This window comes from Lampetra planeri, chromosome 18 (assembly GCF_965212315.1).
Source record: "Lampetra planeri chromosome 18, kcLamPlan1.2.h2, whole genome shotgun sequence".
Classification (NCBI taxonomy): Eukaryota; Metazoa; Chordata; class Hyperoartia; order Petromyzontiformes; family Petromyzontidae; genus Lampetra; species Lampetra planeri.
In genome coordinates, this window is record NC_136124.1 from 1,685,768 (window position 1) to 1,709,391 (window position 23,624).

The following is a 23,624-nucleotide window of genomic DNA, read 5'->3' on the forward strand; positions in this document are numbered from 1 at the left end:
GGTTGCGTGCGATTGAGGTAAAGTGTGGGTGCCGTCATTTATGGTCAGCGTTGAAGAGTAGACCAATATACCCTCGAGAGGGCTGCTCTCTTGAGCTTGCTCTTGTTGAGGCCCTTCCTGTGGCATTGGCGTGAGCAAGGAATTGAAGGGCTGCACCTTTACTTTTTATATTCTGCTTTTTCATATCACCTGTGGTACGTCCGATCCCATCATATCTTGGAGGCTGTCCAGGCTTGAGTGAATCTGTGGTGTTCTGTGAAAGCCCTGGTGCAAGAAACCTCTGGACAACATGGCCAATCACACGTCAAACAGGCTGCCGCAGGTCTGTGGGGCCACGTGGTGGGCAGCAGAGGGCAGTTCGGTACAATCCATTGTAGCGTGATGCTTTCCACGTCTATGCTTCCCACCTTGAACGCGCACGCACCAGTGTAATGAAGTATGGTCAAATGATTTCCATAACCCACACAGGCGTGGGGAAGCCCTTGTCCATCATTTGATCGATAAAACGAGTACAAGTTTACATGTATAGAAACTTTAAGTATATTGCTTTGTAAGTATATCGGACAATGCTTGCTCATTTCTGCCTGGTGAACCCAGTATGAACCTGCCTCTTGCATCTGGTTTGATTGGACCGGTCTCGATCAGTATTTTTCAAAATTCCATCTCTGTAGGCCCCTTGTTGTGTACAGCTTACTGATGCTGGAATGTTACAGTCATATGCAAATCAGACTGCTCGTATGCAAATCACACTGCACCTGCGGAGTAAAGTTTGAGAAACACTGGTCTAGGCAGTTATTAATTTTGTATGTATGTGGAGCTTCTTGCGCACCGTACGTAGCCAACCATGCTGATCGGAGGTGTGGGGGAAGGACAACAAACTCAACACTAAAAGTAGTTCTAAAGAAATGAGTTTTAAATCTAGAATGTAAAAGTGCATAGCTCCAGTAGCTTCCTTATTATCTGAAAGCACACGATGCAGAATCTTTGTAAGAATCGTAGTTCGAATAGAGTAAACCGATGCCCTATGAAGCTCTTTCTCACAGATGTTTAGGAGGGGTTGTTACAGAGGTCCAGCTGTAGTTTTATCAACGTTGTTCTGCTTCAGTTGCATTCGTGGCTGGTCTGTATGTAATCTTACAAATGTCTATATTCATTTTTAAATGATGTTATCCAAATAACCCTTGTAATTGTTGTACAACTTATTAATTGGTTTAGCTGTTTGACCATTATGCAATTCCCAAAAGAGCCACACCTTTGAAGCATTTCCTAGTGTTATGTATTACATTTTCTCAGCAGAAATACTTCCTTGCTACGGCAGGATCCACTGGTCACTGGAATAATAACATGCTATTTCGCTAATTTCATTGCAGGAAATCGATAGCACAATTGGCAATAAAACAATTACTAAATGGGCTTCAGCTGAAGCGGATAATTCTATTTACAATTCCCTGTTGCCTCAATTGCATTTTTCCCCCTTAATTTTCCCATGGAGTAGTTTTATTAAGCCCACACGTGAGCAGTTAAAGAATGTCCGTCGTCTGTTTGGCTACATCAGGTACCGTGGCGGAGAAGCAGGACGTGAGCCGTACGAGCAACTGCGCACCGCTGGACCCTCTGCCAAAGTTGTCGGTGAGATTTCTTATGCAATCGCATTGAGCGTTTACGAAGGAATGTATTCTACCCGTCGGAAAGCTTTTTGCAGGCACTTCGTATGCATCCTTGGGCAGCTATCCAAGGCGTGAAGTGTAGGACCCCAAGAAGAAGTGCCACTTTTTTTTCTTCTCTGCACAAAGTGATGTGCAAGGAATCTGAGCTTTCCCATTTTAAATAATAATAATAATAAAAATCCCATCTCGGCCCAAGTTGGCAGGCTGTGTCCTGAGAGTGGAGCAGTGGAACATTATACGAGTTGTTAATTTATTTTACTCTATTTCTTTAGCTTTTATTGTTATTACACAATTACCATTAAATTTGTGGCCGCACCTAATTGTGTGGCCTCTACGAAGTGGGTACTTGTATAATACTCCTTTCTTGCTGGTGAGAAAGTAGGCCTCTATCTGATTTATAATATACCTCTCAATTTTACGGTGAGTGATGTTGATTTATGTTTTAATAACTCTTATGCTGTTTTATATTTATATTCATATTTTCACAGGAATCAAGTAGTAAATCAAATTAAATATTAAATGTTACTTTTAGTGCAAGTACTGGAATTTTATATATTTTGATCTCACCACTGATCGATTTAAAGTAAATTTTTCAGTACCGATTGTGATGTCTGTCTTTTGCCCAGAATTTGCTTGCCAATGGACTGCCACCAACACCAAAAGTGCATGTGAGTGTTCTAATGAATAGCATGCAAACTTGAAAGAATCCACAAGAAATATTGCCTTTTCATTGAATTATTCAATGTGTTGCATATTTTCAGACACATTTGTTAGACCACATGTTCTCAATAGTAGCAAATACAGCCGTTAATGATATCAGTCATTCGGTTTATTTTGAGTGAGGCCCATTGAGCTAAGAAGCCCTCTTTTCATGGTGACCCAGCCAAGGTGGCAAGCACATTACACGGGAAGGGAGGGCTTACAAGGGTTGCATAAAACAGAAGCAGGTAAATGTTATAAAGATGACAAAAAAATTAATAAGTTTTAAATGATTATAATAACTCAAAGATCACCACGACTATGTACATTATGCACGTAGACTTAAGTGGAAGAGTAGGAGGAAGTTAGGATGGATATGGAAGGAACCATGGAGGATACGGAAATGGCAGTAGGAATGGGGGAGGAGAGGACATTCTTTGAATGGCCCAGGCAAATGATTTTGCAGTGGTGAATACCAACTTCCAGAAGCAGGAGGGACATTTGATGATCTACCAGAGTGGAGAGGTGATGAATCGGATGGATTTTATATTGGTGAGCAGGAAGCACCTGAACGAAGTGAAGAACTGCAAAGTGATCCCTGGAGAGTGTGTGGCTGAACTATATAGACATACTACTGGTGGCAGATTGCATAGTGAAAGGAGTTAGGAAGAGGAAGGTGAGACAAAATAACTGTAGCAGGGTAAAGTGGTGGCGACTAAACAATGAGAAAGAACACTGCGGTAGGCAAGCTATGCAGAATTTAAACAACGTAAGGTCGAGGTGGAACGTGAATAAAATATGGGAACAACTGGCAAGTGGAACACTGAAAGCAGGTCGTACAGTGGAAGTTGGCAAAGGAAGACAGATGCAACAGAATTAAACATGGTAGTGGAGTGATGGAGTGCAAAAGGCAACGAGAGAAAAAGGCCAAGTTTAAGAAGTGGCAGAACACGAGAGAGAAGGCCCATCTGGATGAATAGCTGGCAGTGAGAAGAGATGGAATGCGAGTGGTAGCAATGGCAAAAACAACAGCATTTGCACAACTCTACCAGAAGCTTGACAGCAAAGAAGGCGAGCCAGAGAGAGACAGACCAGAGACATCGGCCATGTGAAGGACGAACAATCTTGGATGAGATGAAGTTTAGAGAGAGATAGAAAGAGTACTTTGAGAAGTTGCTGAATGTGGAAAACCCAAGACAGGAAATGGTTGAGGAATATCAAAGAGTTGAAGTAGTTGCAGAGACTATAGCCAGAGAAGAGGTGGTGGAGGCTCTGGGGAGCATGAAACATCAAAAGGCAGTGGGGCCAGATGAGATTCCAATTGATGTGTTTAAATGAATGGTAGAAAAGGGTGTTGAAATATTGATGGGGCTGTTTGGGAAAATCTGGATGGAGAAGAAAATTCCGGATGTGTGTAGAGAGCGAGTCACATTGGAAAGGTGATGGACAAGAGTGTGAGAACTACGGAGGAGGAGCTTTGACGAGTCACACCATTAAACTCTGGGAAAGGATCATAGAAAGGAGACTGAGGAATTTGGTGGATGTTGGCGAGAGTTTGGATTCAAACAGGAAAGGTCAACAATGGATGCAATCTTTGCTCTGAGAGTATTGATGGAGTAGTTCAGAGAGAAGAAATGGGACCTGCATGTCGGTGTTTATTAATCGAGATAAAGCGTACGGCAGGGTGCTTAGAGAGGTCATCTGGTGGTGGATGAGAATATGTATTTTGTGTATCTGAATTACATATTGCTGTAATTAACATATTTTTGGTTATTTATTCACTAAATAACAAAGTAATTGGGCCTTATAGAGAATTGAAGCTTATATTGCATTGTTTCATACGCATGTACACTCACATGCATGCGTTGTTCTTTAGATTGATTGATTTCCTGTTATTGGCTAGAATTCAATCAGTTGATATCCAGCACACACGAATAATGTAACGTGTTAATTAACAGTGATGAAAGCGTTTCTTTTTTAAATACTTGCTATCCTGGTTTTGCAGATGGGGGCTTGTTTCTCCAAAGTGTTTAATGGATGCCCGCTGAAGATACATTGTGCAACATCGTGGGTTCACCCAGATACAAGAGGTAACTTGCCAATCATAAGGAGTAAAAATTATGTGTCAGCAGTCTGTGTGGCCCATTGGGCCATCATCCTTCTAGGCACCCAGCCAAAACGTATTGCCAAGATCTTTATTGGTCTCTGCTGTGTGATATGATGGTATAGGAAACCACTTCATAAAATTGTTAAACAAAAAGATTGACGGCGTCTCTCAGAGCTAGTGGAATGATTTTAAAATGTATTTGTTGCCTATTTCCCTCCTATTTAATCTCAATTGTGCTATCAGCATCATGTTGTGAGACTGATTATCTCACAGAGCAGTGCAATCCTTCATGTTAGGGAATGGTCCAAGGAAGAAAATTCCACAGCTACTTAATATGGCCTCTTGTTCTGTGGCACCACGGTGGCTTGGAGATGTTAACTACCTCACCTGGTATACAGGAGGTTGTGTGTTCGATCCCAACCCTGATGTCTGTATATTTGGAGTTTGCCTGTTCTCCCTGTGGTCGCGTAGATTTTTCTCTGGGTCATCCGGTGTTTCCCTCCAAATTTAGAAACATGCGTTTAGAGAATTTGCCTGCTATAAATGTCCACATGATAAGGCACTTTGAGCTTTCATTTGTGACCATGTCGCTTCTGAAAAGGAGATGTATAGCTCAGTGGGCCTTAGTTGGTAAAATAAAAAATAGTTTAGTTTCATACAGAATGGGGCAGCAATTTCCCACCTGCTGTGCCACTGAGGGCAATGTTCGTTGCACGACAGTAAAATCATATTTTTAAAGTAATCCTCAGAGCTGGAATATGTCCAGATTGGTGTAGAACCAAATTTAACGTGAATATTTTTTGTGCTGTCACTGGGCTGAGATCGTCAAATCGCTATCCATGAGAATCCAGTTTAATCACAGGCTGCGGCCTGGATTCGAAATCCAGGTTCTGTGGCCTCTGTTGTCATTGTAGGTTCCAGGAAACCGTTTGTAACTATTGTAAGCATTGCATGCTCATAAGGAAATCTCTCACAGACGTCGTTTTGTTTCCGCCTGTTCAGGTCCTGTTGCTTCACGCCACAAGGGAGACATTTTAAGCAAATGACGTTCGACTTTAGAAACTTTTGTATAATCTACTTCCTGTCAATTACAATCACTTTTGGGGTTTAATCCTGCCAGATGAAAGGGGTTATTTTTAGTTTTGAAGCACGCTTCCTTGCATCCAAATCCTGCCAATGTGTCTTATTCTCAGCAGTTTCTAGAGCAGCTAAGTCATCTCTATGGTACTGACTGCAGAATAAACTTTGCTTTAGGTGATTGTCAAACAGCTGTTGGGTATTATCGCACAGAGAAGGAAACATCATTGGCATCTACAGCTGCATGATCAAGCTACCAGTCAGCATGCTGTCTCTACTTGGATGGGACAGGGTTAAAACGCAAATATTTGAAGTTTTTTTCCTTCCACATTCGATTAGAACAGTTGGCACCACTGATTAGCACGGTTGGCTACGTATGGTGAGAAAGAAGTTCTACATACATGCGTACTTTTACTATAGCGAATGTAAAATGAGAAGCAGGTTGAGTTCCTAAATCGTTGCCTGCCATGTGCACGTTTTTGGATGTCATTGGACAGCCTTGCTCGCTGCAGATAAGCCTGCTAAGATATGTCAAAGTAATGCGAGTTGTGATTGCCTCTTTACAGACCAGCATCTGATATTTGGTACGGAAGAAGGCATCTACACGTTGAACCTGAACGAACTGCACGAAGCGACAATGGAACAGGTGGCTTCTTCATTACATTGCGGAATCATATCACTGCATCCCTTTTGTGCGTTCAATAACTAAAGATCATTGCTTTGTTTTTTTTCTTAAATTAATGTCACTGCTTTTTTAAGTGGTACGTTTAAAAAAAATGCGCTTGTTGAGGCTATTCAAAAATAGCTGTTGTGGGTTTTCTTTCTTTTTAGTTGGTTCCACGGAGATGCACATGGCTGTACGTGATGAATAATTTTCTAATTTCTCTCTTGGGTAAGTTTTGCTTCCTTTACCTCATTACGCGAGTGATTTTTATTCTGCAAGCACACTTTATATTCAATGCCTATATATTCTCGAGTTTAAAGCACTTGAAAATTAATTAGAATCTTCGTTGGGGTGTTTTGCCCATTGAATTAAGATGAAGTGGGTTCATGGATTAAACCACGGGTGGGGAACCTTTTTTCTGCCAAGGGCCATTTGGATATTTATAACATCATTTGTGGGCCATACAAAATTATCAACTTAAAAATTAGCCTGTTATATTTGGTCAAACATTTCATTAACTCACCCCTAATGTGATGCTGGAACAGACTAAATGATTTCGCGGGCCTTATACGGCCCGCGGGCCGGACGTTCCCCACCCCTGGATTAAACGATACATTCTAAAACCATTAATGATCTAGTTTCATCCGTCAATACAATTTGTTTAAAACCTATAGAAGTCAAAAGTGTATTTTTAAGGGAAACCTGGATTACATACAACACAGTGCACATTGATAAAATATGATCATTATGAATACATTATTATAATTTTATCATTATATACGTATAAATATGTTTATACACATTCATAGTAAGCTGTGTTGGCGCAGTGGTAAGCACACTGCATTATGAACCCAGGCACCTGAGTTAAATTCCCATCCATAGCCATTGATATATGACCCAGTTCTTGGCTGCCCTTCAACTCGCATTGACTAGCGTGGTGAGATATTATTAAACAACTCCCATAACTGACATGGCATGGGGTAAGCCTAAATCCAGGAATAGATTGACAGAGGGCTATAAGTCAATGAATTGTGGACATTGGTAATAGCTGGCAGGATGACGAGATTGTTGTACCATCTCCTCGGGAGCAGTAAGACAGTTTGACATGCCTGGGCATGTGTCCGATCGCTGTTGCGTATGTGGTGGCGTGCTGTGATGTCGCACACAGGGAAGACCTGCCAGCTTTACTCGCACAATCTGATGTGGCTGTTCGACAACACGCGGAAAGAGCAGAGATTGCCCGGACTGTCGGACATGCTGCACGCCAGGTCATCCGCAGGCCTTCCACACCGTGTGCCTTTCCATTCCCCCACATGTTTCATTTTACTTCTCTATTCTAGCATTTTTCAAACTCATGTTGAGCCTGCCATCCTTGGCCGCTTTTTCTACTCATTGTGGTCCAAGCCCATCTCCATGTCCATTCTACAGACCTTCATATTTTTGGTCACATTTTAAATCCACCTCTTTTGCATAGTTTTCTCCAATCAGTGTTTTTACATGTGTAGAGGAGTACCGCGAGGACCCAACGAGGGGCGAGTGCGGGAAGAGGGACGGAAAAGGAGGAGCCGGAGAGAGGGAAGAGAGCGGAAGGCGAGGAGAGAGAGAGGGGGATTTTGGAGGAGAGACGTGTGAGACGGAGCGGGGTAGCTTCGGGAGGAAGGAAGGAGGGAGGCGTGGACAGGAGGTAGCGAGGGGTCACGTCGGGTGGAAGTGTGGAGAGAGGAAGAAAGAATAAACGGCGAGCAGCCCTGAGCAAAGACCTGGTCTCCGTGTGATTCTAAATACCCGGGTGTGTCCAGGAGGAATACTCTACACATGCATGATATCAGTCCCCATTCTCAAATAAGTTCTGGATGGTTCTGAACAAGTGAGGGGAAATTTATTAATTTTGTGCAAGAGCCATTCTATCCATAAGGCAACCACTGTTGACTTCCCATGCCTGAGGTATGAGGGACTCACTGGGTTTTCAAATAATTTCCTCCCTGCTTGAAAAGTTGTGGAATACAATTTTGTTCATATTTAACACACCACTTTATTGTAGTGCTTACATTATCTGGGTGGAATGTTTGTTCTGGGTATGTGTGTGGTATTAAGGCTTGTTGACAGCTTCCTCTGCACTATAGAGAATGTCATGCTCTTGACATACGATTGCCTGTCAAATTATATGCTGTTTTTATGACAATGGCGCCGCTCACAGACCATTGTGTATATTGCAGGAGATACCCTTCAAACAGAATACCAGAGACCAAGGGATGCCAGAAATGCTGTGTTGGTAAGGGACATTTTAAAATATCAACAAAGATCCTATTGTATGTATGTTGAACTTATTTCGCACCGTACGTAGCCAACCGTGATAATTTGACCATCTTGCAGTCTGCAGAACACTTTGGCGCACTTACATATTTTCTATTTTGCTATTTTAATTTTACCAGGTAAGGCCCGCTGAGCAAGATAAGCTCTTTTTCGGAAACGACTTGGCCACAAATGACCACACAACAACGAGAAGTGACCTGTCACGTGCAAGTTTATAGCAGCCAGATTACTCTGAATGAACATAACGTGCAAAAGCATCACAATGTTTTCAATTGCTGTAAACCGACTGGGATTACTTGAAATTGACAATTTTGCCTTTGTTTTTGAATCCCCGGCTACTGTGCAGCCAACAACCTTTACACGGGAAACACGTACCTGTGTGGTGCTCTCACGTCGAGTGTGGTGCTGCTACAGTGGTACGAGCCAATGCAGAAGTTCATGCTGGTCAAGGTAAGGAAGCGAACAGAGCGAGTTAATCCTTGGTAACGGTTCACAGTTAGTTTCTTTCTGAGTTAATTTGTGTTGGTGTAATGTTTATTTTTGTCAATTATTTGTATTGATCCAACCACGGGAACGGGGGGGGTGTATAACTTCTGTAACAGGTTAGTGGTGCATAGCGAGATAGATAGGCGGCTCGGACAGACAACCAAAGCGGGCGTGTAGGACTGTGGCGTTATGTGAGACCACACATCAGATCCCTTTTATTCAGGAAAGGACGGGGGAAAAGGGGAGGGAGGGGAGGGAGTCGGTCTCATTTCAAGTTCAGTCATTTAAACTCAGGGTCTCTGGAATAACTTCCCCCCCCCCCCTCATTAATAATCATGAACTGAACAATTTTTCTGTTGATTATGAGCAAACAAGCTAGTGTTTGAGATTTGATGAGATCTACGTAAGATCCTGGGTGTATACAACACCTTTTAAACAGCACATACAGTTTTAACAGCCGAATCTTAGACTGATACGTATTTTGAACGGCTCTGTGGTTCCAGTGTCATGGTTCTCAATCTGATTAGTGTGTCAGTAGTGTAAATTAATGCAATGTCATCTTTATTAATGCTTTACAATCAAAAATCAAGTTTTTGTTATTGCAGACGTAATTAATCAGGGCCCAGTGTGGTGAAGCCAGGCCAAAGATCCTCATAACCTGCCCCGCATGGGGAGGTCATCATCCAGCAAGGAACTGACAAATAGCTGTACATGTACATTTGACTTTGTGTCTGAATAAGTCAAATAGAGCATTGCCCCTAAATGTTTGTCCGGTATGTGTGTCTGTTTGTATTTGTCATTCTGTTGCGCAGCATTTTCACTTCCCGCTGCCCAACCCGCTGAAGGTGTTTGAGATGCTCGTGGTACCCGACCAGGAGTTCCCACTCGTGTGCGTGGCCGTGGGGTGTGGCATCGACCAGGGCCAGGACCTGCGCTTCGAGACCATCAACCTCAACTCGGCCTCTTCCTGGTTCACGGAACTCGGCTCTGGTAATGTGAATGCGCCACGGAGGCGAGATGTTAACTACCTCGCCTGGTATACAGGAGGGTAGTGGGTTCGATCCCAACCTGATGCCTAGGGGCCATCCATTTAGTATGTATGCAAAAATTTGTCACAATTTGACCACCCCCCCTCCCTGTACGCACGCGTACTTTTTACACCCCCCCGCCCACCTGCGTATGTACGCTTGACGCACCCCCCCCCCCCAATCCTATAGAACGGCCGATATTTAATCCACGCAGAAACGTTCAAGGATGAATAATATTGACATGTTTAAGCAAACAGTCCCCGCCGGAATATCTAACTCATTTGAATCAACATGTGTCTACAATGTTTGGCTGCTATACATGTCCAAGTGATAGGCACTTCTTTGAGCTATAATTTCCCTCCAGGTTGGTTCTGAAAAAGAGCTGTATAGCTCAGTGGGTCTTACCTGGTAAAATAAAAAATAAAAATCAGTCTTTTGAACACGCGCGCACGCGTGCGCCGGCTGACACACATTCCTGTTAATGTACGTATGTATGTTGAACTTTTTTCGCACCGTACATAGCCAACCGTGCTTATCGGAAGTGCGGGGGAAGGACAAAAAACTAAGTGCAAAAAGTGGTTTGAAAAAAGATGCGTTTTCAATCTAGATTTAAAAGTGAGTAGCTCCAGTGGCTTCCTAATATCAGAAGGAAGAGCATTCCAGACGGCTGCAGAAGCGCATCTGATAGTTAACCAATATATATTGTTAAACCGCAGCATCGGCAAGACATCTCTTATCCACGCATTCAGCCCTTTCTTGGCGTTTTGGGCCTTCAGGCCTGTGCTCGGCAACCCTGATAGTAAAACAATCTTAAACTGTTCGAGGCATTCAATTTTGCTTAGTCACTGTACCGATTGTATCCATTGTTGCAGAACTGCTTTTGTTTGTTGCGGTTGCACCAGACTCGTGAGCCGCATGGCTCACAGGGCTCTACCTAATACATGAAACTTGAAACATTTTAAGATATTTATCGGGGAGGCTGAAACTACTATAGAACCGCATCCAGATGGTCCCTCAGCAGAGGGCGCTCTCTGCAAGTTGATTTCATTTGGGCTGCCAGACCACTTCAGAAATGTTGCCAAATAGTCTGCGAACACTCACAACTTTAACCATAATACAGGTTTTTTTTGGGTTAGATCGTGTAAATATATAAATGTGTCGTTAAACCCGCCACCACCCGACACAGCCAACTAGTAAGGGTTGTCACGTAAACAGAACTTGTCAATTCGTTACTAGTGCAACACACGGGTGTGTTGGAGAGCAAAGCCACAACATTTAAAATCTGAGTGACGTTTCGCCAGTAATTACAACTAGCTTCATCAGGCGACAGCCAGATTTGTGGAGAAATCCTCCTGTTTCGTGCCTTAAATAGAGGGGTAGATGTGGTGACATCACTTGTGGCCAAACAACTGACTGGACTATGTTATTGTTTATAACATGTTTTAACACCAGTTTTAACACCAGTTTTAACACCTGTTTTCTTGCCAGAAAGGGTAAAACCTGGTGGCTTTATTGGGAAGTCATGGACTTGAAGGTTGTTGTCCCGTTGTGTCGGGGGGTTTCTGTGCACTCGGCTGAGCTCTCCTTCACCTGCATTTGCCGGCTGTGCGATTTTACTCAATTACCTTGTCTCAGTGTTCGCCCATTTACATTGCAGCATTATATTTAAGTGATCAAAAGCCATACGATAATCACATTTAGTAACTAGTCTGTGGTATGGAGGTAACATTTAACTGAAAAATGTTATGCTCACATGTGCGCAATGTGTATTGTGCACGAAATAATTCATTATTCCATTTATTTTTGCTTTAAAAACAACTTGCAATTCTACCCGCCCCCCCGTGTTTGGAATGGATGAGATGGAACAAATGAGATAGGCGGGCAGATGAGACATGACAATTCATTCCTGACAAAGGAAGATGCAGTACAAATGGGACCGGCAGTACAAACAGCACAGTGTACACGGGGTGGGCAGACCAGCGCCAATGAGATGGACATTTGAAACAAGATTGAGCAAACGAAACTGTGCAAACAATGGCAATAATAATAGATTCTTAAATCTAATTATTACACAGTCAGGTGGTCGAGGGGGGGAGAGGTGAATTGTTGGATGACTAGTCGATACTCAAAGTAGTCGGTGTTCTGCTTGTGGCAAAGCACATGAGACGTTTATTGCAAGCGAGTTAAGTGGTTGCTTCCCCCACATTATAACTGAGCAAAGCTTTTAGAAATCCGGATTTTAGCGCTGCCACAATGATGTTGTTAAATCATACTTATTAGCGTGAAGGGGCGACAAACGTAGGCAGGTCAGACTGCATGACATTAAATCATCTCTGTCGGATGATGTACTATTAATAGCCACGAAGATGCAATACTTTGGAGAGAGGTAAACAGCTTCCAATTAGTGATTGCATTTGCCGTGTTTCACATTGCCTGCGGTGGAAAACAGCTTCGTCATGCTTGTTCCCCGCTGCCTGCTGCCCACACTGTACTGGTGCCATTGCAAGCGCTTACTATTTAAGTGGAATTGATTTCTACAGCGGGTGTTGTGTTTTTTTGCTGCACTATGTCACAGTTCAAGAGTGAAGTAATATGTCCAAAGCTGTAGGTGAATTTAACAGCAACAACAAAAACGAATTAACTTCTTATGATATTAAATTGTTGTTTTTTTAAAGGTCGCCGAGTTAGTGGCAGTATATTTTTGAGAACATAATACCTCACAGCCAAGATGGGGATCATGCTCAACCACCTGTGGTGTTACTGTGTGTAATTTAACGGTAAATGTCTATTAATCTTTGTGGTGCTATTAGCATCGCGTGTTCTTTTTATAATGAGGTATTTAACCCGATAATTAATCTCTGGGAGAAGTTAAATTGCACTGGGGCTTCTATTGTCACAATGGAATTGAACCTTGTTCTGTAAAAGCTATTGGAGGTTTCAAATCCTCGTCAACGGCCATCGTCAGTCCACTGCAGTTGGAAGGCCTCTGTCACCACCATCCCTTAGCGGTTTTGTGATGATGATGATGTTTAATATTTTTGGTTTCTCTCTAATAGCCATGAGCGGGTGTAAATTACTCTTGTTAATTAGTCCAAATTAATAGAGTAAATGCACATAATTTAAATTTACTGTTACATGGTAATATCCATGCGTTTAACTATGCATTTATTTATTGATTAAAATGTATTCTTACGTAAATATATGTATCACGGGAGAATGGATTGTTTGCAATTGAATACAAGGTTTATGCAGATCATGTGTGTAATGTTATATTTAACCTTATAAATAAGACAACTAAAATGTATTTTAAGTGATAATTAAAAAAAAGACTAATGAAAGCTCAAGTCAGAGCATGCGCCCCCTAACCATATTTAATTGAATCGCTGGAAGGGTAAATAGCTACGTGTATGTATGTAGAACTTCTTTTGCACCCTACGTAGCCATCCGGGGTAATTGGAGGTGCGGGGGAAGGACAACAAACTAAACACAAAACGCAGTTCTAAAGAAATTCGTTTTCAAGCGAGATGATTTGGCTCCAGTGGCTTCGTACTTACTTCCTATAATAGGAAGCCACTGGACCTATGCACTTTTAAATCTAGATCGAAAACTAACTTCCTTAGAACCGCTTTTTGCTGCTAATAACTGTTTAACTTTAAACAATTAAGTCTGTCTTTTTTATATACCAAAAATGTGTCTTTTTTAATTGACCGCATTGAATGCAATGTGCGCTAATCCAACCGTTTTGCGTTGTCCCGTTTTAGGCAGTGCCCAGCTGGAAGCTATCCACCTTAGCCAGCTGGAGAAGGACACCGTGGTGGTTGCCATAGACAGTACGTACCGTGTCCTTTCTACTCTCACCCTTCAGCGGTGCTGCTTTGAAAAAGTGTTACTATGGGGGTCAGACAACCTCGTGTATGATCTCCTTTGCATGAAAGAAGGCAACTTCATTACCTTGATCATCTTTTTTTATTTTAACGTTTTTCAATTTGCGATTCAACTGTGCTATCGGTGTAATATTACGACGCAAAGCATCCAAAGGTCGTTCATCACCCCCCACCCTGTTTTTGTTTGAGAATGGCTCACAGAAGGAGATATAACAGAACTACGTTTGAGATCTATTCTCACGACCTCTTATTCAGACTACGGGCCCTTACACTTCCTACATGCCTTCCAGTGGTGCTGTTTATTGCATTGCAGTCAAAATGATTTTTATTTTATTATGAGACGAGGAAATTTTGCCGCCTTAAACAAAGTACCACGTTTTATATTGGTCGTAAAATATATCCTTAATATAGCTGTCTCGCCACATTAAAAAACCCTTAAGTATTGTTTTTACACAACCCCACAAACAAAGCCAATTGGCCCCACAACGTTTATGATTATTATATTTTTTGTGTGTGGTTGCTGTTGCTGAAACCGTCAACTCGCCGATGATTGAAAACCTGGTTTTACCTCAGATTTTAAACTGAGGATCACAGCTTTTAATCCGCTGACTCCTGTGTCACCCAACCTCCTCCAATTATGTTTTTGATGAGAAGATGTGGACGTCGTTTGCCACCTCTCTCCTCAATGTCCCCGAGTCGGCCACCACCCACTGTTCCCCCTCGGGGGCATGAGAGCTCCCTGTGCAGCAACAAGCATGGCCTACATCGTGAATTACAAACACGCACACACACACACACATGGCAAAACAATAATAAAATAGAATTCACATAAACACTTACGGAACTGCGATAACGCGGTAGGAGGTAATTAAGTTTTTGGAATGAATGATTTATTTTTCATAAGATAATTGCAAAATGAGAACATGTTTAATTTGGGAAGGGATACTGGCTTCTAAACGAGTATTTTAGAGACGGGGTTTAGTAGACAACACAGACATAATCCTCTTCTTAAGACTCTCATCTGGCAGGGCTGGACGGCCAATAGATGGTGTCGTATAAAAAAAATAGGATCTTTTAATTTTTGAATTTCGTCTTGGTGTTTTTTTGCCCATGCGGTCAACTTTATTCCTTGGTGTAAAATACTCGTAAAAACATCCCTCCCAATGTAGAATCCTATCGTGTGTTTGCGGCACAAGCATCACGCGTAATGGAAATAAAAATATCAGTGTACGTGCTTCTCCAGCGGTCAACTCCAGATTCATCATCCTCGAGAACACTGCGGAAAATTGGGTTAGCATTTTATATGCCCGAAGACCCGTTGTGTAATTGACTCGGGAGCTAGTTAGTCGTGAAGGTTAATTATAGTCTATGAAATGCTTCAGTAATTGCCCATCCAGGGACATTGCACATAACTGGAGCATTGCTGTGTGTGGCACACTTTTCCTTGGGACAGCACCGCTGTTAATGCTGCATTTAGGCGGCATGCAGTCAAAACAACAGTAAGTGACTGTAGGCAGCCACTGCTAATGTCCAACCGTCCCTTCTGAAAATGATGTCCTTTCATCCATATCCTAAATGTAGGTGTGGTATTTATGAGAGATGGCAGCAATGCATGCCTGCAGTGCAGAAGCTGGGAGGCAAGAAGGTTGCTGGATCCGGGATATTAAGGTTAAGTGAGACACCCAAGGTTAGCAGAGAGACATACCTGAATGAAGCAATACAGCTATTAGGTCTTCACGCTATCCATGGAGAGATACAATTATTATCCTTCTTGCTGGTCTGTGCTTTCCCCAAGTGCTTACATTTTAGACATCTAAAAATTATTACTTTTTTCTCTGAAATTTCTCAAAGCACTATGCTCCTGCAGAAGAGTTGAGACTCGGTCAAAGTTTTTTTTTGGGTAAATATAATCTAGTGTTCTCGATGACCCAATGCCAATAATGGAAATGTTTCTGTTCGCCAAGGTGGCACAGGTGTGCCCGTATTCAGGTAGAAGTAATATACGTGTGGAAACTAATATAGCACATAAAATGGGTGCCTTTAGGGAACAGGGAATCTATTGATAAACACACATAATCTGCTCATGCTGACCCAAACAAGTCCTGCCTAGCGATAGGACAATCATATACTTTGCGTCTAATTTCCAGGCAATTTTATCCCCCCCTAAACTGAAAATGTCATGCTCTTTGTTGGGCATTTCATGCTTTTTCTTAATATTTTTTTACACCAGTAATTGGTTTGAAAGCAGGAGCCACACAATGCTAGGGATGATTGAATTATATTTGCTGTTATTCATGAGCGGAAGCATTCTCCTCTGCTTTGCATAGTACATATAGTTCCCAAAACAAAGGGGAAAAATATGAGAAAATTGCATGCCTTTCAATGCATGGGAAAGGGTAAAAACGTTTTTCGAAACAACCTTTATAAAATTTAATGGATATGGCTTTAACTTGTCCATTGAAAGGAATAAAAGTCCTCTGGGTGAACTGTAATATAATGAGCTCTGGCATCTGGTAGCGCCTTGATAAAGGGCTTGCAAACAATGCATCCCTGTCTCGTACGCACAAGCAAGCACGTGGAAAAGGCCGCTCTTATTTCATATTCACTCATCGAAACCTGATGGCACTTACAAAAGGTGACATTTAGGAGTACCTGTTCCAATTTGCTACGTAATAAATATCGTGCTGCCTAGTCCACTGTTTTTTTTATTAATGATCGCCCCGACTTCATTCTTATTGGCCTCTTTGTGAAAGGTGTATATGAGTGTTAAGGTGGTGTACTTCCTGCTTGACTGGCTAGTTCTTACATCTTATAAACCCTTGTGGTTCCAGTCGTTCGTCTCCAATTTTTGTATACCTTTTACTTCGTAAAAAGGAATACACTTTCGCCTTCTGTGTACATGGTTGCGGTGGCGAGGTGATGAGATGTTGCTGCCAAAGCTAGTATCTTTATAATGATACTGGTGCTTTGCGAATCACAATCTACGCTAACCTCACAGAATTCCAAGAAGTTTTATGATTCCAGCATGTTACTCCTGCCGTCGTATATCAGGCTACCTTGAGGCCCTGCAGGCGAGTGTTCCACGCACCTGTCTGTCGCTGTCTGCGATCTGCCAACCCCACCTTAACATCACTCGGTTATACACATGTGCAGGAGATGACACGTTTTACTTAATTGAAGTAATGGAATGCACAGCGCAGCTATATAAAACAAAAATACACTTACGTTGTATAAGATTGCTTCTGTTTATTTAAGTCAACAACTTTGGACGACCAGTTTTAGCAGTTGGTTTAAACGCTGATCTTTTCCAGAACGTCAAACAATTATTCAGACATTGGGCCGCTGCTTGCCAGCGGTTTTGTTTCCAGGGAAACGCTGCCCTTGTTTATTTTTTATTCCCACAACTCCAACGTGACAAAGCGGTTTGCGAAAACATTATACACGCCGCCCGACGCCATAGAGACATCACCCGGTGCTTTCCCACACACGTACATTTTCGCGCGTACAAACACATTTGGGTAATATGTTCGATTGTTGGGATAACGTGGTGCCTACCACTCCGTGGTGTATTGACACGGCACTTCATTTGCAAGTAATTTCATTTGCATGTGCACTCGTTGCTCATTACTAACGTTTTCACAATTGTATTCGTTGTTGAAGTCTGGAGAAGTTTATTTGTTGAAAACTATTTACGGAACTCATTTGAATATATATCAAAGTTGAGTTTGTGTTGTCAATGTGCATACTCTTCCAACACCGAGTCACTTGGGTTATTTAATCAGGGCGTGCTGAATACTTTTATATTGAGGAATACCATCACTTGTAGCCTGTCACTGTGTAAATACTGTTTGGGCTCAATAATACAACTCTATCGGTTGTTACTTGTGATGCAACAGCATCTTTTCAACAATTATTGATTATTTAGTCTCACTTTAATGCATTGAATTGTGTGTGAGAACTACAAAGAAGCAGACGAAATTATAAACCATCTAAATCAGTGGTTCTTAACCTGGGTTCGATCGAACCCCAGGGGTTCGATGAGTCAGTCTCAGGGGTTCGGCGGTTGTTAAGACACACACCCGACTCATATGATTGTGCACCAGTAAAACATATACCTATGTTTTGAATTAGAAAAAATCATATTTTATTTTTCAAATTAAGAAGGGTTCGGTGAATGCGCATATGAAACTGGTGGGGTTCAGTACCTCCAAAAAGGTTAAGAACCACTGATCTAAATTAAACGTAAAAAAATTGTCTGCATATGTTTTTATGAATAATTTCACCTAATCACAGCCTTGAAACGTGACAATTTGTGACCATTCATTTAATTGCTGTGGGTTGCAGGGGATGGGGTGATTTATTCCAGCCTTAGCAGTTATACTTGCAGCATACTTTGTATACAACTCTTGAGGTTCATAATGGACATATGGGACTCAAAAGGGCTTGTGAGCCCAATCTAAAATACTTCATACAAAAGTATATTGCATACCATAGGGTGCACAAATGGAAATCCTCGATATATCGTTTTCCTCCTTATGGTCGGTGCACATTGGCAGGACACGTGCGCGATGGCTCCACGCAGGTCTGCGTGCGAGGTTATGTCACGACCTGGCAGTGTCGTAATGGCGGTATGGAATTACAGCTTAGGCGGCACAGCGCTGCGGACAATCAAATTGTATGATGAAAAGAACACAACTCGGGTGTGTGTCACCGCCACCCCCGTGCGGCGATCCCGTAATGCGAACCGCCATCCGCATGTTCTGTTGCAGCTCACAAGTGACAGGCTCAGAGTGTCTGTGGTATCGGCTCACAAGCACATACACGAGTGTTGTTGTTTGCAGCCAGACGGTCCCACGCGTGCATGTTGAATGGCCCATGGAAACACCGTTAATGATGGGCGGGGAATCCTATTCTCAGGTTGCTTGGGAGTCATGGGAGCTTAGGGGGCCACATGTGGGATGGGTAAGGGTTGGATCGGAGGTCGGCAACCAAAAATACAAGAAGAGGCGTTTTTTTCTCGAATTCGGTGAAAACCTCAATATTTCAAGAGCCGCCGCAATGCAACGTGAAGACGAGACGGTGGGGTCCTTAATAGATGACGTCACGAAGCGGTCCTGAAAGAGCTGCATGCGGCTCCGTAGCCACAGATTGCCAAGCCCTGGGTTAGCCGGTTACACAGTTGGGTTGTAACTATTGGCCCCCTATCCCCCCTGGTGATTTCATGAATTGTTGCCATTCGAAGCCAGTATTGATTCAGGAGCCGATTTTAGTTTGCCTCGTTTTTACTGTTTTTCAAATGTTTAGTTTTTTTGCAACATTGTGTCTTAATTTAAGTCATCGTTTTCGCATACATTTATTGTTTCAATGCATTTTGCATAAATCAATTTTTATGAATGGGATTTGCACCTATCTTGAGTCTTAAGCATCGGTATTAATCGGTGTATTCTTTTACACCCCGATTAAATGATGAATGACTTCGTGTGGTGTGTATATGGTGCTTACTGTGGGGCAGGCTTGTTGTAAGTTTAAACATAGTGCATGTCGTAAAGGCGTAGTTCAAACATAAGTTGATTACCACATAAGTGGGTTTGAGTTGAAATTGCTAACGCCATTAAGTTAGAAGCACAGTAATAACTTGGAAATTCAAAGGTATTCCTTTCCACATCTCTATATTCCAACTCAACCACTTACCTCCTGAGGAGCACAAATGTTGTTGACATCGTTGAAATTGCTTCTCAGAGCTGAGTATAAGAATTTGGTGTCTTATATGTGCAGATCACGTGGCTGCTGAGTGAGAGCAACAATGTCGTCATTGCTTCTATTTGCCAGAGTGATATATGGTTATTCCACGTGTTCCCTTGAGAATAGAGGCACGGGCAGTCGAATATTGCTTCCATAAATGTGTTCACATTCAAGTTGCTTGAGAGGCGAGATGCTTGAATATAAAATTTTATGTAAATAAGAAAACAATGTCTAGTTTGTATCGCTGCATATTGCTACATCTGATACACGAGTTGTTGGTTTATATTTCCCTTTTACAAATTGCATTCCAATTGTATGATTGCCATCGTATCCTTGGACGAACTGTCCATGTTGGAACACCTGCAGAGCAGTGCATCACCTTCTGTTAAAGAACATCTCGCGAAGAAGTCGCAGAATTTATTCCAAAATCCCCTCAAATGACTTTGTTTGTTCACACACGAGGGGGGTGATATTTGCACGCACCCTGCTATCGATACATTTTAATTGCACGTCAGTTCGACACAGCATATTTGAATTCTCGGGTGGAATTTAGCAAGTCAAATTAGAAAATATATTTTTGTATGCGACTTGCTTTTGCGCTCGGTCATTTGTGACTGGCCTGAGACGATCAACTTTCTGCACATTGCGAAAACCCAGTTTTATCGCGGGTGGCTTAAAATGTGGATTTGATCCCAGGTTATCGGCAGTGCCAAATCGGTGCCATGACCTTTGAGCCTTCCAGGCATATCTATTTCTACTCTTTGGTTTATTCGGTAAAGTCACGTAGGTAAAAAATTAATAAAATAAATAAATGAAAAAACAACTAAATTAAATCACGACGTCTTGGAAGCAACACAAGCATCCGTCATCAGGTATGTCCGCTCCAGCAAAATTACTGTAACGTAATTACTGTAGCGTATGGGATTTTAATTTTGCTGGAGCGGTCATACCTGATGAAGGATGCTTGTGTTGCTTCCGAAACGTCGTGATTTAAATTTAGTTGTTAATTTCATTTTTTATTATTATTTATTTTGTATTTTTTACCTACATGACTTTACTGAAAAAACCAAAGAATATGAATCCTTGCAGTCTTCGAAAACTTCAAATCTAGAATATCTATTTGTGTTGTTTATTCCACATCGCATATGCAAATGCATATTTGTGTCTTGGGGGAAGAATGTTATGTTGTATACATAAATGGTGTTCAAAAATCTAATTTACATCATTTTAATGCACATCCATCCCATAAGACCCAGGCAAAAATGCTTTCACTGAATATATAATGTGCTACCGAGCACATTGTATATTCATGTATTGCGCGTGGGTGTGTATTTTACCTAGATTATCTGAAGTATGTACACAGTATGGGGGACTCCATTATATGTGGTAATTCTGCTTAGAAATGGCATGCTTATAACTGTTTTTCCCATGTAATATTGGAAAATTGCAATAGGATGCTGAACACTTGCAAAAACACATGATGTCAGCAGTAGTGTAGATTTTTATTTTAACCATTCTGCTTTAAAACACCAACTGTGGTGTTCTAAAAACGACGAGCTTATCAAAAAAATAATCACGCAATGTTTTTCTAGAAAATGTAATTAAAGGGGGACAATGTTAACACTATCATTAGCACCCTGCACTGTGAACACAGTGATCTGAGTTTAACTCCCAGCCAAGGCTGATGTAGAGTGGGCGAGCTATATTTGAAACAGTCCTAGGCCCCTTCATTCACCCACCTTAACTGACCAGCATGGTGAAGTGCAGTCGAACACATTGCACAGCCGACATGGTGCAGAGTGGCCTTCATCAGCAGTGAATTGAAAACATGGCTGTAAATTTAATCATACCTTGTTTGCATGGAGATGTGCAAGCCGTTTTGACCAACTAAAAATTATCGTTATTGAATCAAATACAATTTCTGTACTCGCCAGAATTTCCAATATGTATAAAATTGGAATTTACGGTGTAAAAAAAACCAAGGTATTTAAAAAAGATAAGGCCCCCCCCAAAGTAAATTCGTGTACTGTCATGTGATTTTATGATCACTGCCTGCATTGTTCGTGTTAGTGATGACATTCATGGGAGTGTGCCATTGTATTTGTTGCATTAATGCCTAACACTTTCATTTTTTTCCCATTTGCAGAAAGTGTCAAGATAGTCAACCTTCACGGAAAGCTGAAGTCAAACAAAAAACAAGCCTCCGAGCTGCACTTTGACTTCCAGATCGATTTCATAGGTGAGCAGACATGGCCTGTCACAGAACCCTCATGCATTCTGCACATACACTGCATACATTGAATGTATGTCAAGTACAACTTATCGTACTTTGCAGTTTTGAACGTTGCACATATCATCTCTATGCATTGGTTAAATTTGTCTATTTATTGGAATTGTGTACAAAAGGGTGTGAGCGTTTTCCCATTTTGCGAACATCAGAGATGACATTGTCTTGTATGTTACACCTTACACTTAAATTGAGAAAATTGATTGCCAAAAATGGGATGTTTGTAAATCAGCATATATCTATTGCCATTTATATGAAATATTCAGTAAGATTTGAAAACATTAAGTGAGAGTTTTCAAAAGGAAGAAGATCACAAATGGTCTAAGTACCAGTCACAAGCACGTCACCTCTGCATATATTGGCGATGGCCAACATAAACCTTGAAAAACTCTGTCGAGGTGCGTTGCGCGTGAAGCAGTCCGGTGTTAAAACGTCGCATATCGTCCCAGCGACTCTCGTACGGGTTTGTAGAACCTGCGGACATCTATCCGTGTACGGGGGTGTCTTGAGTCATCGTGTTTGCCGTTCCCGTTCCCTGCAGTGTGTCTGCAGGACAGTGTTCTCGCCTTCTGGAAACACGGCATGCAGGGTAAAAGCTTCAAAGCCAACGAGGTATTAACATGCTGCCAGCCGAGTGTAAGAGTGAGGGTATTGCTTTGAGAACAGTTAAGCTCTCCGAACTATGCACGCTGTCAAACTGTTAATGCTTGGAGGCAGGGGTCCTAAGTAAAATGTTATGGCTGGAGAAGTTTCCTTTTTTTCTGCGTTGATTTAATTGCCTTAAATATAATTAATGTGGCACTGACCTGCAGCAGTTGTAGGTTATACAGGGCTATAACCTATTAAAATATATCGTAAGTAATGTGTACATGGCATGTCTGAATGTTTTGACTTTGAATTGGTGCTTTGAACGATAGCACAACTGTTTTGCCCTTTTATGGCATTTAATGGGACTTCCTTAATCATCCATTTTAAAAACCCATTATTGGCATCGTCATAATAAAAAATGAAAATCTGCAAACATTAACTTGTGTATGTAGTCACAGAGAGGTGATACTTTGGCCATTTGGCCATCATCAATTCAGCAATTGATACGTGCGCATTTCTCTCAACGTCAGGTGTCGGCAGTTTTTAGTCATCAAACAGCAGCCGGATCATTTTGCTACAAGACATTTGTAACTGTACTTTGTGTTCACGGATGGACAAGTATGGGGTGTGGTGGTATGTGAGCTGCCTCCGTTAGTTTGCGTTAATTGGGCTTGCGTCGTTCAAGTTGCAAATGAGTGCTGTGTCTGCCTCAACTCTGCCTCGTTACTGATCACCCCATCAACCTCTGCCCTCCCGTTAGGCATTGCTTCGCGTAAGCGTCTCTTTCTATAAATAATTAACTTAGCGGTACAGCCCAGCACTTGTCATTCAACTTCACCTCTAGCTATTAAAAAAACGCATATTGGATTGCGTTTCATTAACCTTTCCCTTCAATTGATTCGTGCCGTGTGTTTTTTTCCCCCAGGTTACCCAAGAGATCTCGGACCACACGAGGGTCTTTCGGCTGCTTGGATCGGAAAGGTATTGCCACTCGTGTCATTGTCACGAATCGCCAGCTTTCCGACGGCCGAGTATATTGAACCACTGGCTGACTGCACAAATAGCTTGATAGGTTTTTCAAG

The 23,624-nt window shown here is 41.9% G+C and overlaps 1 protein-coding gene across 1 annotated transcript in view; it reads left to right on the forward strand.

The window, feature by feature from the left end:
• The window catches only part of LOC144723468 (mitogen-activated protein kinase kinase kinase kinase 5-like), an 84,752-nt gene that overhangs the window by 49,145 nt on the left and 11,983 nt on the right, over positions 1-23,624 (forward strand). The window contains exons 19-31 of the mRNA XM_078602246.1: positions 1,556-1,629; positions 2,294-2,335; positions 4,372-4,456; positions 6,117-6,196; positions 6,382-6,442; positions 7,383-7,482; positions 8,431-8,486; positions 8,874-8,977; positions 9,826-10,003; positions 13,803-13,871; positions 21,814-21,906; positions 22,496-22,566; positions 23,468-23,523. Of these exons, the coding sequence (XP_078458372.1) occupies positions 1,556-1,629; positions 2,294-2,335; positions 4,372-4,456; positions 6,117-6,196; positions 6,382-6,442; positions 7,383-7,482; positions 8,431-8,486; positions 8,874-8,977; positions 9,826-10,003; positions 13,803-13,871; positions 21,814-21,906; positions 22,496-22,566; positions 23,468-23,523 (1,069 nt within the window). The remainder of the gene's footprint in view (positions 1-1,555; positions 1,630-2,293; positions 2,336-4,371; positions 4,457-6,116; positions 6,197-6,381; positions 6,443-7,382; positions 7,483-8,430; positions 8,487-8,873; positions 8,978-9,825; positions 10,004-13,802; positions 13,872-21,813; positions 21,907-22,495; positions 22,567-23,467; positions 23,524-23,624) is intronic.